Genomic DNA, 15604 nt, shown 5'->3' on the forward strand with positions numbered 1-15604 from the left:
AGCTAACTGGTATATACTGGAAGGAATATACAGGCAGTCTGTCAGGAATAGGCCCTCAGTTACCAATTATGATATAGGTTTTCACTTTTGTCATTACTGTAAATGAAATATTTCATCGACAGAGCATAATTTTACTTCTTATGTTTAGTGTGTATTGTGATGAATTATGCTGAAGTCTGTGCTGAGGGGTTTTTTAATATATTACGAAAGGTGCCCCAGTTCCTGAAATTTTCTTGTAAAAGTATTGTCTCTCATTACCCAAAAACGTTCTGACTGCACCATGAATGTTTCTGTCAAAATACAGTGTGGAGGACTTTCTCCGAGAGGTGTGAATTTTCTTGTAGTTCATTACTTTAGATGTCACCATTAGTTATTTTACCACTAGCTTTTGCAAAGCAGCAAGATAAGCGTCAGATATTAGAGTGGGATGCATTTGGGCCAGCAAGCTCTCAGTCTGATTTCCAGTGCTACAAGGTGGCTGTGCGAGCTGAAGTGGGCAGAAGGCACACCACCCTTCTGCTGTCCGAGGCTTGGCCTGTGTCTTAAATGTCCGATAACTGCCTGGTGTGTCTGACAGAGCGGAGGCCCCGTGTCCCAGCACACAGGACCACGCTCGTTCCCAGCTGGCCTGAGATCACTGATAGGCGCAGTCTGAATTCAAGGACGTAAGGTGTCTCTTGTCCCGCTGTGGCGTGAGGCTGTGGTTCAGGGGCACCACTGTGCAGCGCTGACTGGTCACTCCTCTACTTCAGTACCTGCTGCTACGGTGATTTTAATGCTGGGTGGCAATTAACCTAGGGGGAAAAGTAGCAAACCAGGTTTTTGTGAGAGGATGGGAAGCTATGTGGCAACACAGGGAGCCATAACAGGACCATTGAGATTTTCAACAGATCAGAAAGGGTTTGGGCAACTAAAGCTGGCGCCTCGCTGCCACTAATGCTGTATTATCAGAAGAAAAGCTTGCAAAGGTACCTCCTGGGTCCTCCACGTACTTCAGTTTGTCTTGGTGAGAGCTGAGGATGCAGTCAGTGTATGCCATGGACCTGTTTGCTGTCACCATAGCTGTTCCTAATGTCGTCTTTTCAACACGATGAAAGATCCTGTGATAGTCTGATTGTACAGACACAAAAATAATGTAAAATTCCATCTGAACACCAGAAAGCACTTTTTTACTATGAAGGTGATTAAACACTGGACCAGGTTCCCCAGGGAGGCTGTGGAGTCTCCATCCATGGAGATACTCAAAACCTGACTGGACACAGTCTTGGCAGCCTGCTCTTGATGACCCTTCTTGAGCAAGGCTTCTGCACCTGGTGGGCAGGGACGGTCCCTTCCAACTCAGCCATGCCATGATTTTGCAGTCTACACATACCTACACGCTTTGTGTGTCCAAAGACAGAAAACAGCTCTGCTTCAGAAAGTTTCTGAGCTTATGAGTAGCTGGAGACTGATTGAGTTTCTAAGTGATTACCAATATTTTCTTCTTTGCATTTTACTTTTTTATGTAGGTTTCTACCATTAGTTGCTGTCAAAATACTGAGCCAGGTAGACTTTGGGTCTGAGCGGTGGGGTTTTTCCTAGGCCCAAGCATTAGCTGGCATCTCATGATAAAACAAGCGTATTGCGTGTACCAAAATGATGGCGAGGGGAGGCATGTATTCGAACTCCCATTATTGTAAGCTCATTCTACCTGGGCTAAGTACTCTTGCTAGCAGGGTAAAATTGTCACAGGGGTTTTTTTTGTGAACTGGGCTGAGAATGTGTATCCTGCCTTAGAAGCTCGTTGTTCCTTCCTGCTCAGGAAGGAAGGAGGAGGCTGATGCAGGAATAGCCTGCGTGACCTAAAGAAAGCGGGCAGTTACTGGTTTGTTTTTTAAAACAGCTGTAGAATGATGAGGAGAACTTTAAATGCCTGGAACTGGTGGCACTGAATTTGCATGTGCCATTTAGTTCTGCCCTGTTACTGACGCCTGGGCATAGGCTGGTGCTGTTCGGGAACACCAAACAACAGCTGCACTTTGTTTTTTGCTTGTGAATAGACCATCAGTCTTCTGATTATAACTGGTTTTCCTTTAAGTGCTCTCTGGTGGTGAGTATTTGTGAATAAAAATCTGTCTTAAATATTCATTACGCACCTAATTTTTTTATACGTTAGATATGTCTCACAGTAATCTTTTTATTGTGTACATGACCAACAGGAGTTGTCCTTTTCATGGTTGAAAGAAATCTAGCTTTAAAGTTATGTAAAGTATTCCTACTTAGAAGTTTGTTGCAGATACAAAGAATAAAAATCTGTGGACTTCTAGTAATTGTTTGTTGTTCAAGCCACACACACAGATTTTTAGGGTTTTTTTAAGCTACTGTCAACTTCCGTTTTTGGTTTGGTTTTTTTGTTTCCTTTCTTATTTTTCCTTCCTCTTTTACAAGGCTTGGCATAACCTAACACACTTTGTTGAACTGAAAACATGATATGGGCTCTTGTATTATGTAAATTGGACCACATGAATTGTAGGAAAATCACTGTGTATGATGTTACAGGTACTTGAAAATTGTTTGGATGTAGGAACTGTAAGAAACCTGGGAATTAGACAAAATGGTTGTGGGTGTCTCATGAATTTCCCTCCGTTCATTCCTCTGGGGAATCTGTCCTCTGCACGAAGTCCTTAAGCTGGACCTGCTTCCAAGCAGTTCGAAGTGGAGCTTTAGTTGCTTTTACAACCACCTGTTGACATTGATGATAAACAAATTCTCTCCCTATTTTTCTCAGGGTAGTAGTCAGAAGGTCTGCAATTCAGTATGCAAAAATAAATATGTAAATTACACCTTAAAACTAGAAATTACCTCTGCCCCTGGGTACAGACGTACCCTTCTGGCACTGTCTGCAGGAGAGGGATGTGATGGAGGGAGGAAGAGGGGGGAGCACGTCAGCGTCTGTGTGGGCAGAGCAGAACCGCAAGGAGATGAAGTTTTGTACTTTTGCGAGAGGCAGACCTGAGGGGCGGGTTTCTGCCACTGCTGAGCAACTTGGTACAACTCTGATTATAATTGCCTTTGCACAGTAGACCCAAAAGTAAAAATAATTTGGTGCTAGCTGTTGTAATCTAGCTTCATTGTCATTTCAAAATGTCAGAAAGTATATTACAGTGGAAATCATGAAAATTAAATCCGTGGCAAGACTAAGATGTCTGCAGCATGGATAGAACTGTTTTACAGATTTAACCTGATAGATTGTTAATGCCCTGTGTTCAGAGTACAGTGCTAAGTATTTATTAATGCTTGGAATTCCAAGTACTATTATAATTCTAATAATACTTAGAGTTATAATTGTAACAATTATTTAATTTACTATAAATTAACAATGTAATCCTAATAGAATACTTGGAATTATAATTTCTAATAATGGATTTGACTGAAGTAAAGTTTTATAAAATTAAAAATTCCTTCCCATTATCCATGAACAGAAAGAGCTAGCAACTGATGAAGAGTGTCCTAAAATGTGTGCTTACAAGTTGGTGACTATCAAATTTAAATGGTGGGGACTGCAGAACAAAGTTGAAAACTTTATACAAAAGGTAAGTGCCTCTGCCTTGTTGGGAGGCGGCTGGGGAGGTGGGTCTGTGGCGGTGGGGGGGGTTGAGGAGGAAGAGTGATGAAATTTCCTGTTGCTGACTTTCTGTTCATTTCTTCAGCAAGTACAACCATTGGTGTCTTAATCTACTAGCGATGGTGTTTCATTGGTGGCACTAGAATAACTTTCCAGGTTAAAAAAGTGAAGGTATAGGCAAAGAGCCTGTCTCATGCAGGTTTAGCACTTGATTTGGTACGCACCGACACTTGGCAGGGAGAGAGGTCTGTGGTTCTGTTTGGGTTTTTTTCTCTCCTAAGTTGAAAGTTGCATAAAACGTGCTGGTGTTTCTCTAGTATTTTATGTTATAGTTTTCTTATGAAACTCTTTGTGTTTCTGCTAATTCTCAACTATTTGATTTTTTTTGGAATTGAGTGCTTGCAAAACCAGGTATGACACCGGTAGAATCCAGTGCACTAGGATGTAGCTGGCGATCGTGGTGTTTGGTCAGTTTACGATTATGTCTTATTTTGTTACTGCTGTATCACCAGCATATGAATAGTAAAATATTTTCTAAAGTACAATGAAATATTTAGAATGTGAACTTAGGTGTAGCTAGAGTGTTTAATCTAGACCATCATGCCAGTTCTCTCCAGTCCAGAGTAAATACGCTGTAACAGTGGGTTAACCAGAATGTGATCATCCAGTAGCGGCTGGCCGTCGTGTTTCCTCATGGACAGCCAGCGCCAGACCTTTTTCCTTGTGGTGACCAGGGCTTTCAGCTCCCAGTGGACCACACAGCTAACTGCATTAAGTGCTTCTTATGGATTTCAATAAATGTGATAGCAAAAGAAAAAAGTTTCAAACAATAGTAACTGAAAAATGTGATGGAGAAGGAAGTTTGTGATGGCGACAGTATAAAGTAAGGGTAAAGAGACATTGGAGACCACATTTAGCATGGTGGGTTTGGGAAGGAGTTGCCTGTCATGCATTTCAAACTGAACACTGTTAGGAAATAAGCTGAGTGGAAGAGCCAAGACTGATTCTGTGGTCTGATGAGGAGTATTTGAAGATACAGCTTCTTCTTTTTTTCCTTGCTTTACTTGAAGCTTACTGTTTAGAGGAAGTTATCTCTGTCTGCTAGTTGTCAAGAACGGTATGTTAGATATGGTCAGCATTGGTTTTGAGGACAGCCAGCAGCTTGAGTGATGCAAAGTCTGGGAGCAGATGAACAAGACGAGAACTTTAGGTGGCAGCCTGGGTAGCTGAATGCATGCAGAAGTCATGAGTTTTAGTACTAAAATAGATGCCAGTGTTGTATATACGTGACTACTTTTATCCGAGCAGTCGGAAGCCGTACTGGAAATCTTGCAGATCAAATCATTTGTATGATACATCTTTCATCATCCAAGTTGCTGTTATAAAAGCTGAGATTTCAGGGCACTAGAGATGGGCTGAGCTGGCAAGTTGCAGTTCTTTGGCACAACACAGCGTGGTTTTGGAGATGGAGAGTGTTTTGAAATGTGAAACCTACCAATTTAAATAGGAGAGGTACAGTGAAAATATTCCTACTGTCATCGATTCAGAACACAGAGAGGTGTACTTTAATGAAAAGGCTGTGGAAGCCTTAGCTTGAATATTTATACTGTCAAGGTTTTGTACCTCTGAAATTGCATGGCAGATATTACTGGGATGCTGATTTGGTACAAATTACAAGCATGCCATCTTTGGAGTCAGAATTACTTCCCTTTTTGCTTCATTCTGGCTTTAGGAATTGGCTGCTCTTGTTTCTTTTAACAGTGAGCACAGAACCTGCAACAGTTCTGTTGTAGATTTTTTGTGCAGTTCATGCTAAATGTTCTAGCTGTTGCAATGCTACTTTTATTTTCTTTAGTGCTATCTTGGAGCTGGAACAGATTTTGAAAGGATTCTTCAGCATTTTCAAGTGACATGAATTGCTGAACTTTCTTAAAACTTTTTTTTTTATAGTGAAATTTGTTAATTTATTTCCATGTTAAAGCATGTGAGAAATGAGATGAGTTAAAATTGGAACCAGGAATATGAGGGGGCTGAACCTGTAGCAGTGTGAAACAGCATGCACCTAAAGATCATAACTTCTCGAATTGAACAGCTGCAGTCACTTCACCAGTCTTTGGCAAAATGTAGGCCTATTATCTAATGCTTGTTTATCTTCTTAAAGCAAGAAAAAAGGATATTTACCAACTTTCATCGCCAGCTGTTCTGTTGGATTGACAAGTGGATTGATCTGACAATGGAAGACATTAGGAGAATGGAGGATGAAACCCAAAAGGAGCTGGAAGCGGTAAGGATGCTTTTTTGAGGCTGAGGTGTGTGTGCTATCTACCCGTAGATTTATCTGTTCGGGAATTGGCGCAAGTTACGTTGTGTCCGTTACCGTTTGTGTGTTTGGGCAAGTGCTGATGAACATGACAGGCCCTTTAGTGGTTCTCCTGTGCAGACCTGTGCACCTCAAGCTTCTGCGTACTGTGTTGTGTCAAGCTGGAAGTGGCTGTAAGGTAAATATTTCTGATGTCACTAAATCCAGAATGTCTGCCCTGACCACCCCTTTACTTATGGTGCCATACCCATTGACAAAGTTCCATTTGGGGCCTTTTTGTCACTTGTCAGTTAGAATTCAGTTGTCATCTTGCTTTTCCATCCTATGTCTTGTTTTGTTTCCTTTCTAATCATCATTAGATCTTTTTACTTTTTCTCTTCAAACGTGTCTTCAAGAAAGCTTCTATGTGTCACTTCAGCTGTTCCACTCATCCCAATCAGCACACCAAAACTGAGAATTGTTCTTGCAAAAAGGAAGTCAGTGATAATGAACAGGCTTGAGATAGTGTCAGTGTTCATGCTCTAGTGGCTGTGAGGACCAAAAACGTATAGCCTGGTCTGTCTTTGGACTGATGTCTAGAAGGAAACTCATCCATAGGGCACTTTCTCTACTCTTTCCTTTACGAGGCAGAGGAGCATCCCAGGCTAGGCAGGGACCTGCCTTCTGTAGTGCCATTCCAGAGCATGACCTTTCTCATTGTAAGTCCTGCTGGTTTTTGAGTTTCTGGCAGTCTTTGCCAGTTGCCTTATGCCCCAAACCCATTCAGCTTGTCACTTTCCTTTCATTGTCTTGGTTCATTCAAGACACGATGTGTCTTCAGCTATAACTTGCTTTTTTGCATGGTTTAACTCATTTCAGCTGCCAGACATCTGTAACCAGATTGCCTGGTGCTTTAGACCTGCTGTTGACAGTGGTTCTGAAGCGCATTTTGTGGTTTGTGCCTAGCACATCTTTTAGTATCAAAACTACCTGTAGCTCCTCCATCCCCACTTGTTGCACCCTCCATGTTTGGGCTTTACAAACTGCGTGGAACCATCTTGCATTGGGTAGAGTTGTTTTCTGGATTTAGAAGACGTGGTTCTTCATTGTGCTTTGTGTTAATAGGTTGATGTTCTAAGCTGGTAAAACCAAACTTTTCCTTTCAAATAAGCAGAAGGGTTTGTCTGCTTTGGCAGTTCCCAGAATATGCTTTGGAAGAGAATGATACTCACTTGCTCTTGCAAACATTGTGCTCTTTCATTGGCCTTTGGATATTTTTGGTTACGGGAAGAGTTATCTGACATGGATTCCTTTAATTCTACTTTATAGCAGAACCTATTCCTAGGTGTCTGTGAAGGAGGAAGAGTAACCGCTTTCTTCTCTCCAACTGATTTTTGCCAGAGGGGTTCTCTTTGGCACACCCATAGTTCTTTATTTGGAATGAAACCGACTTTATCCAATTTCTGTGCCAAGGGATAGTGGCAGTGTGAGGGATGCGTACAAGGTGTGTATTGGAGAGAGCAAGCAGCACTTGGCACATCTGTGTGCATGAGAAAATTTCCCTTTTGTGTTTCTGTGCACTGTGGATGTTTGTCTTCTTGTAGAGAAAGTTCTGTTTCACATTTTTTGCTGGTAAGTAATCTTTTAGTATTTTTTTTTTTGCAAAATATTTGCTGCTTTTTAGTTCTTACCTTAAGCCAAACCCAGATCACATGCTTCTGGGTGTCACACTTAGCCTCATTCTTAAATATCAACCATGTTTGTTTACTGTTTTCTTGTTTTGCAAAGCAATGCAAATATTTTATTTCAAATAACTTGTTGTGTAAGACATTACCATCAGGAACTTAAGTGTATTACTTGTTGAAAAAGTCAGCTTTTTGCAAGAGAAATGTATTGATGAGTTATACTAACACAGCTTTTCTATGTGCACTGTGAAATGTGAGAGGAGTGGGGACATACTGTTAAAATTTTGAGGTTTTTCTCAACTGTTACAATAGTTATCTACAAACACCTGTAAATGATGCAATTTCAAGGTTTTTGTGGTGAAGTGCATTATTGGAGAATAACCTAAAGGCAAAAATGTCACTGCCAAATAAAATACAAATGCCAATTTTATCCCAAATAATTCGTGTTTGTTTCAGATTTAACTACTTCATCTGTTGTGCTAAACAGTAACTTCCACTAAATCCCGAATGTACCACAAAACCTTATTTTTTTCATCATTTTTTGTTTATGGCCAGGACCTCTGGGAAGTGAGGACACTTAGTGATAAGGTGCTTAATATGACAAGAGTATCTTCCTGCTTCCATCCCTGCAGAGTAGTTGGCTTTTTTGACAGTATTGCACCATGCAGTTCTGTGATGCTTAAAAAACCAACACACCTGCAGGAAGCAAACCTGATAATATGGGCAGCGTTACACTTTCTTACACACGATGCTTTCTGTTCCTGTTTGCTTTCTCATTAACACCCTTTCTTCTTCCTGGTTTGAGCTAATCTTTCGCTTTGGCTTCTGTGCACATTTCAGTTCTTTTGTTGGTCCTGTTCTTCATATTAAGTTGACTTTTTCTTATATCTGCTTTTGTTACTTCTTTTGTTGCTTTCTGAATAGTCATCAGTGTTCTTCCAGACTTTCTCTAGCCCAGCCCATCCTTTTCTCACTGATTTTCTTTATCTTTTACTTCGTGGTTTATGTGTCTGACTCCTGGAGATGAGGAGCACCTGTGCTTCATTAAATACACATCAGCTAATCAGTACATAGTAGAAAAGCATCTGACCCTGCCAGAGCACTGTGACTGACCTACTGCATGTCTTTGTGAGGGTAGAAACACCACATCGGGTATTTCAAGCAGGGAGGCTCCATGCTGAAGCATCATGGGCTGTTAAAAAATTTAAAAAGTGTCATTTACAGCTGCTATACAGTTCCCAGTGTTCCTTCCCAAAAAGAAACACTGTGTCCCCCATCTCCAGACAAACCCTCAGCTGTAGCTTGAGGCTGGTTCTGGTCCTGGCCAGGGAAAGGCGGTCCTGGTCATGTAGGTTATTACTTCTCTCTTACTAACCAACAGCGTGATAGGTTCTTTATGTGGTAGCTCACAGTTTTATTTTACGTTTAGATGCGTAAGAAGGGTTCCGTTCGAGGCACTTTGGCTGCTGACGTCTAGAGGAGTTCTCTGTAGGTTCTGAGGCAAATCAAGCTGTGTAAGTCAACTGCTGGATGGAAAAGGAGAAAAGTGATTAATGTTCTGATGGATGGGAGTTGCTGGCAGAAATCACCTGAATGGACATTATCCAGATAACACTTCTGGGCCTTACCTCCCTCCTGTTTGATAACCTTGTGGTGATCAACATGTGGAGATGACCCTTGGTGTCCAGGGTGCACAAGAGAACCTCCTGTGCTGGGGGCGCTCGTGCGGTGGCAGGACGCCTGCGGTGTTGGCCACCTCCCCTGGTCCTGCCTGCTTACCCAGCGCAGAAGCCCGCTGTGCGTGACCTGTTGGTGTCACTGCTGGCACTGAGCTCTGAAGCCCACAGGTAGTCTTCTGGGCACAGATCAGAGAAGTCGGCGAGCATCATTCTGCTGCACACCCGGCAGCAAAGTGATACGTGGACTTGGTCCGTGTAATTTAGGGAAACCATGGACTGTCGTCGTCAAAGCCTGTTAAGTCCCTGAAATTCAGTTCCACCCAGATATTTATAAATTGTTACTAAATTGTGTTAAAACTGTTACTGCAGGAAACGGGTTGTCCCTGAGTTGCCAGCTTTTGAGTGCTCGTGTCCAGTACTTCGCTGGGGGTGTTTCCCGCCGTGACTGTTTTAATGCTGCAGATGGGGTCCCCAGCCAAAGCGTTTTTAAAATCCTGCTGATTAGCGTGGGGCTCCTCGAGGACTGGAGCTGCTGTCTGCCACTGAGCACAGCACCCAAATTAAGATTCCCTAACGAGTCTTGCATTGCTTTGGTGTGATTTGCTCAGTCCTGGTGATGTTTTGACTGCTCTGCCCTACTTTTCTTGGAGAATAATAAAACTGCCTGTTTGGAATTTGCCGTTTGAGGAAACTATTAATGCTTAATTATGTATTTTCTCTCTCCACAGTTACGTAATCAAGGCCAAGTCAGAGGAACAAGTGCTGCCAATGATGAATGATGATGGATTTAACCGTCACATGCAGTGTTGATATACAAATGTGTGTGTGGATGCATGATTATTTGTATATAATTATATATACGCACATGCATACTGAAGGGGGTTGTTACAGTGTCTCCAGGGTACTATACCTGTCCTCAGCAAAGATTCAAAGGAAACTGCTTTCATTATGTATACCCGAAGCAAATAAAAATCAACTGAGTAATGTCATTTAAAGGATGAATTATGCTAACTGGTATGTTTCATGAATGTCAATACTGGACCAATTTATTCCCTACTTGTGTTTTTTTCCTGTCTTGAGTCACTCTGCTATAACTTGCCCCATATCTCATTGTAAAGAAACAGATTCAAATAAGTTAATTTCAGTTTTGTGTCTTCCCTATGTGGTTATTTTTGGAATAGGAACAATGAATGTATTTATAGCTATTTATTTCTGGGTTGTCATTATCCTATAGTCAAATCAGAAAAAAAAATTTCTATTAGTGGAAATTGGAAGACTTTTACTGTTGAGTAAGTTTAACCCAAACTTTACCCATTCACTGATTTAAAAGAAAAAAAATCGTGTTTTATTGGACTTTTGTACATTGAATTGCTAATGTTTTTTCTTCATTAAAATTGGCAAGATTAAGGAAAAATGGCTTGTGATTTATAAAATAAATGCAACTTGAAATTTTCCAGAAGCTGGCTTTTTTAGACAAAGATACTGGCAATACTTGTAGACTATTTCAAGTGTATCTGTGGACGTGGAGGGCAATGGTAGCCCTTCCCTCAAGTGATGCTTCCTGTTAATGAAATCGCTGTTCTCCAGAGTTTCACTTTGGAAGCTATGCAAATGGTCTTGATTTCACACACATTACGCAATGGGATATAATTGTGATTTTTAGCTCTTTTCATGTTGAAAATACACTTTAAAAGAGATGTATACTTTCAGATATGATGAAAGTTTAAATTGTAGCATCTGACATATTTCTCTGATATTTGTTAGGAGTAGACACGTAAAAGAAAAGATGGTATAATAAAGACCTCCTGTAGATAATTCTCAAATAGGGGAAATGTCTTCAGCATTTTTTAAGGAACTATTCAGAGCATATCATAGATGTATATTATCAAAATGCTTGCTAGATCAGAAACAATTATTTTAAAAACAGTAGTTAGATAAAGTTATATTAATGCCTGGTTTCCTCCCAGCATCCCCAGAAGCCTCAGTGGGGTGAACCTTGCTTAAGCTTCCATCTTCATCATCTCACATACCTCCAAGTACTTTGACATCATTTTGGACCTACTTTGCTTACAAGAGGAGTGATCTGATTTTCATTACAGTCAGTGACAAAATCTTCCTAAACTTCCAGGGTGGGCCAGGTCTGCCGTGCAACTCGCCCTGCCTGCACGCCTGTCTGCTGTGAGTGCCAGGCGCTGATGTGTCTGCCAGCATGCGGGCATCTGTCCCTCTCTGGTGTAATTGCACCCTCCCACCCTCTGTGTTGCGAAATTAATTATTTTTTTTTCCTTTCTGGATTGGTAGTTAAATGGTTTTGTCCTCTGTACCATCAGGAGGTTGGTTTTGTAAATGTACATAGAGAGATGCGCACGCATACATGCACACGTACCATTTGACAGGTGTGAGCAGCCAGGAGGGCTGTTGCACACCTGGAACCCAAGGGCTCGGTTCTCTCTTCAGCGCTGGAATGCGAATCCCGCTGCCGTTGATGTGAGTCATAACGCAAACTGAGGGAAAGGGACCCTACAACTTTCATGTTTTTGGACTAGTGAAAACTTGAGAGAATCTTGTAGTGAATGTAAAATGTTTAGTTTACTTTGGCAGTCTCTGGTGTGACCTACAGTAAAACAGTCAATGAAATTTAATTAAATAAATTTGATCATAAAATGCTCTGTCTCTTGTCTTAGGTATTAGTATTTGCAGTTCGCTAATGAGCTGGCATTTAGTTTTATTGAGCTGTGTGAGAAGGTTGGAAGTCCTCTAAGGATGCGCTCTGGCGGCCGTGAGCTCAAACCTGGCGGGGGGGGGGAAGGGCTGCTTGTGATTTTTCTTTTGTTTCAGGACTCTAAGCTGAACAACGCGTATTTAGCTGGAACCGTGCCACTATCTAGAAGAGGATGAGATCCTTTTGCTTTTGTTGTGTATCATGACTGCCTACCTTAACGTGCCGGGCTGACGATTATGCAGACACTTGGCGTTTGATGCTCTCAGTCTGCAGCAGCTCTCTGCCTGTGGCCGTCTTCGTCTGTTACAGCTGCTGCTGATTCTGCATCTTGCCCCTGCGCTGAGAGGATGGTCCTGCTGTGCGGAGAGGACAGGATGGAGGTGCGGAGCTCACCTTGCCCGGTGCGGAGGCGGCTGTCCGAGCACGGTTTCCTCCGGAGCGAACAGCCGCTCTGGCATAACCTGAGGGAGCAGCACATAAATTTGTGTGTCTCTTGGCAAGGATGGCTGAGAAACCTTTCAAGCTGGGGTAAGATCATGTGAGTATGGAATATGTATGTATGGCGTGCGGGGGAACGGCTGCGCAATTCCAGGCGGCACGTTCAGTCTGGTGTCGGTGATGTGCAAGGCTTCAGAACAGACTTTCGGAGAAATAATTAGAAATGGATTAAGTAATATAAAATTAGCATAGGCAGCTGTCTCATCGGGTGGCACCGGGTGGCTGTTGGGTACCAGAGTGCTTGCGGTAGTCCCAGGCAGGAGGTGAAGCCGCTCAGTGCGCCTGAGCTGGAGTCTGGATGGGAGAAAGGGTTGCAGGCGGTGGGTGCTGATGCGGGGGTCCCTGCCCAGCTGATCCCATTCTCTGCCCTGTCGGCTCCCGCCGGCAGGCTGCCCTTGCTTCGCAGGCTGGTGGCTCCCAGGCCAGCACGGGGAGGGCAGCAGGGCGGCTGGGTGGGGAAGGGGCTGCCGGGGGGGTGGGTGTTGGGGTTGGGGTTGCTGCCCAGCAGCGCTGGCCTTCCCCAGCTGCATTGCTGGTGGGATGCATCTCCAATGGGCTACGTCTCCCGGTAAGGCCTCAAGATGAGGAGCAGGAGCTTGCTAATGCTGATTAAAACCATCGTCCCAGGGGATGAGAAAATGAGAAATAGATCGTGCGCTGCTGGTCTGCTGAAGGTGCTGGATTTCAGAGAGCATCTGTGATTTTTAAAAGCTTTTTTGAAAAGACGTAGTCATTCTTGGGTAGCGCGAGGTCCTCTCGCTCCCTGATCAGGCCCCAGAAAGTGCTGCGAGAGCTGCAGGGTGGAACAGGAGGAGCCTTTGTGTTTGGTACGTACAGGACTGAAGCTTGCCTCGGTGTCCCGTTGGAAGCTGGCTCTGGCCTCCCCTCCCTGGCTTCAGTCTTCTTGTAACGGAGCATCCCAGGAACGACCTAGTCTTTTTGTCAAGTATTTTAAAATAACGTAACTGCTGTAGTGAGGAAGAAACGATCAGAATTGTGGCAGGAAAAAAGCAGTCTGTGCAATCATGGAACTGATAAATTACAGAAAGGCTTAAGAGCAGCGGCTGGTGATTGCAAGGCACTTTGCAGTTTTTACAACAGCTTTACTTTTTACTTTACAACAGTAACTTTTCCTCTCGGGTCCCAGCTTTCAGCCTTTTTTGATGAAAGTTTGAGTTAAACCGGCATCGGCATTGCTGCTCGGCATTGCCTGCAACAAGGCTTTACTCCTGTCTTCTTTCCCCCTCTTCTCAGCACTCGTTGCACATGAGCTCTTGCTGTCGAGGTTGCTGGCACTGGGTTTGCTGCCTGTCCCTGCTGAGCAGCAGCGCTGGGGGTTTGCCCCCCCGACCGCAGAGGCTGCTGCTTGGCTGCAGAACGGCCGAGGGACGCGGAGCATGGTGGGGGCAGCCGGAGCAGGAGCTGCTGTCACCCCTGAGCTCTGGGACATACGATGGGTGCATGTTACGGGATGCTGGGAGTGATGCATTAGTCCAGGGAGGTATCGCAGAGGCACAGCATCTTTCTGCAGCCGTGGGTGAAGGGGGCAGAGGGTCTCGCCCTGATGCTCGGTGTGGGGAGCGGGCTGGCTGGCAGCTGCAGCAAGAAAACGGTTCAGAATTGACTGTTGGTTTTCTGCTTTCAGCAGTGAGTGTGTCAGCAGGAAGGATGCTTGTTCTACCTGAACAGAAGTCAAAGGGCTGGATGTCAGATAGGAAGAAGGATGCAGGTGCCTCCATCCCCGGTCTGGCGCTGGCAACCTGCAGCCAGCAGCAGGTAAAGCTCCTTGCGGGTGGCACTGGGGCAGGAGCGGGTGCACGGAGACCCCCTCCATCTGGGTGCCTGGGCAATTCACAGCTGTCGCTCGGTGTTGGGGGAGCAGGAGCGTGTAAAGTTGGGGTGTTTGGTCCCGCGGGGGCAGCAGGAGGGAGGCACCGAGCCCCAGCCTGGCTGGGGAGAGCCCTGCGTGCTCTGGGCTTGGTGACACCCCAACCCCTGCCTTCAGGGACCTGGGGTTTGGGCAGGCACATGGTGATGGGCAGCGCTGTTCACACGGGGTTTTTTCTTGGTGGAAGGCTCAGAGCAAGGAAGCGCCCCTACCTCGGGGAGTTTCTGAATACGTGACACAAAGCCTGAACATGACACAAGCTGAGCAGTGCTTGGTGGCTCCGACGGCGTTTGGCTCTGCGTGCAGCCTGCTCAGGGTGAGCGGGGCGAGTTTCCCACAAACGTGTTTCCAGGCCGGTCTCCGGACCGATGCTGCCATGTGAGATGGGTTCTCCAAAGGGCTGCTTGGCACGGCGGAGCCCTCGTAGCTCTGTTAACTGCCCTCCCACGTGGGCACGGCTCCACTCTCTGAGGGCAGATTTCTGCCTGCTAAGGTTCCGTAATCGCCTGCTATAAATTGAAACTTGTATGGCTCCTTTTGGTAAATGCAAAATGGAATTATTTTATTTTTACTACACAGCTTGTTTAGCTTCCAGATGGCAAACCAACATGAAGTAATGGAAGTGCAACATAGTTTTGTTATAATGGATATGTAAACGTGATATTTATTCACTGCAGTAGACTGCTGTGAACCATATTCCAGCAGTAACCTTTTAAATCCATCACTTGGCTGCACATAAGTGTGGTCTAAAAGGGACTTCTAAGGGATTTGTTTTTTTCTGGAGGATTTTTTTTAATCATTGAAAAGAAAGGGGAGTGTTTTCCATCTTTTGCCTTAATGTGTGGACTGGGAAACGTCAGGGAAAAAAAAATCTGCTGAGATTTGTGTTTTGGGATTTTGGGTGTGTTGGGTTTTCCAGCCTAATGCCTTTGTAAGTGCTCTCTGAGCAGTCTGAAAACGTCTCCAGTAAGACAACTTACTATGAATTTCCCCAAACTCAGTTGATTCAGCTGTATTTAGGAGCTCCATCATCTACTTGGCGGTGCTCTGGCTCCCCTGTGTCGCACGCCACCGGCAGGGGTGAGCACAGTCACGCTTCCCACCGCTTGGGGATTTCTGACTCTGGCGTCACCCGTTTTGATGGGTCCATCACCACCAAATCTGCATTTCCAGAGGTGAGCATCTGTACTTAAAGCATAATTATTCCTCCTCTTCACTCTTTGGAGCAA

General features: G+C 44.2%; 1 protein-coding gene across 1 annotated transcript in view; it reads left to right on the plus strand.

Moving 5' to 3' along the window:
* Positions 1-11934, plus strand: part of PITPNB (phosphatidylinositol transfer protein beta) — a 35507-nt gene extending 23573 nt beyond the window's left edge. The window contains exons 8-10 of the mRNA XM_080405904.1: positions 3462-3572; positions 5766-5888; positions 9996-11934. Of these exons, the coding sequence (XP_080262030.1) occupies positions 3462-3572; positions 5766-5888; positions 9996-10046 (285 nt within the window). The 3' untranslated portion in view covers positions 10047-11934. The remainder of the gene's footprint in view (positions 1-3461; positions 3573-5765; positions 5889-9995) is intronic.
* Positions 11935-15604: the final 3670 nt, after the last annotated feature.

Source organism: Falco punctatus, assembly GCF_963210335.1.
Source record: "Falco punctatus genome assembly, chromosome: 1".
Lineage (NCBI taxonomy): Eukaryota > Metazoa > Chordata > Aves > Falconiformes > Falconidae > Falco > Falco punctatus.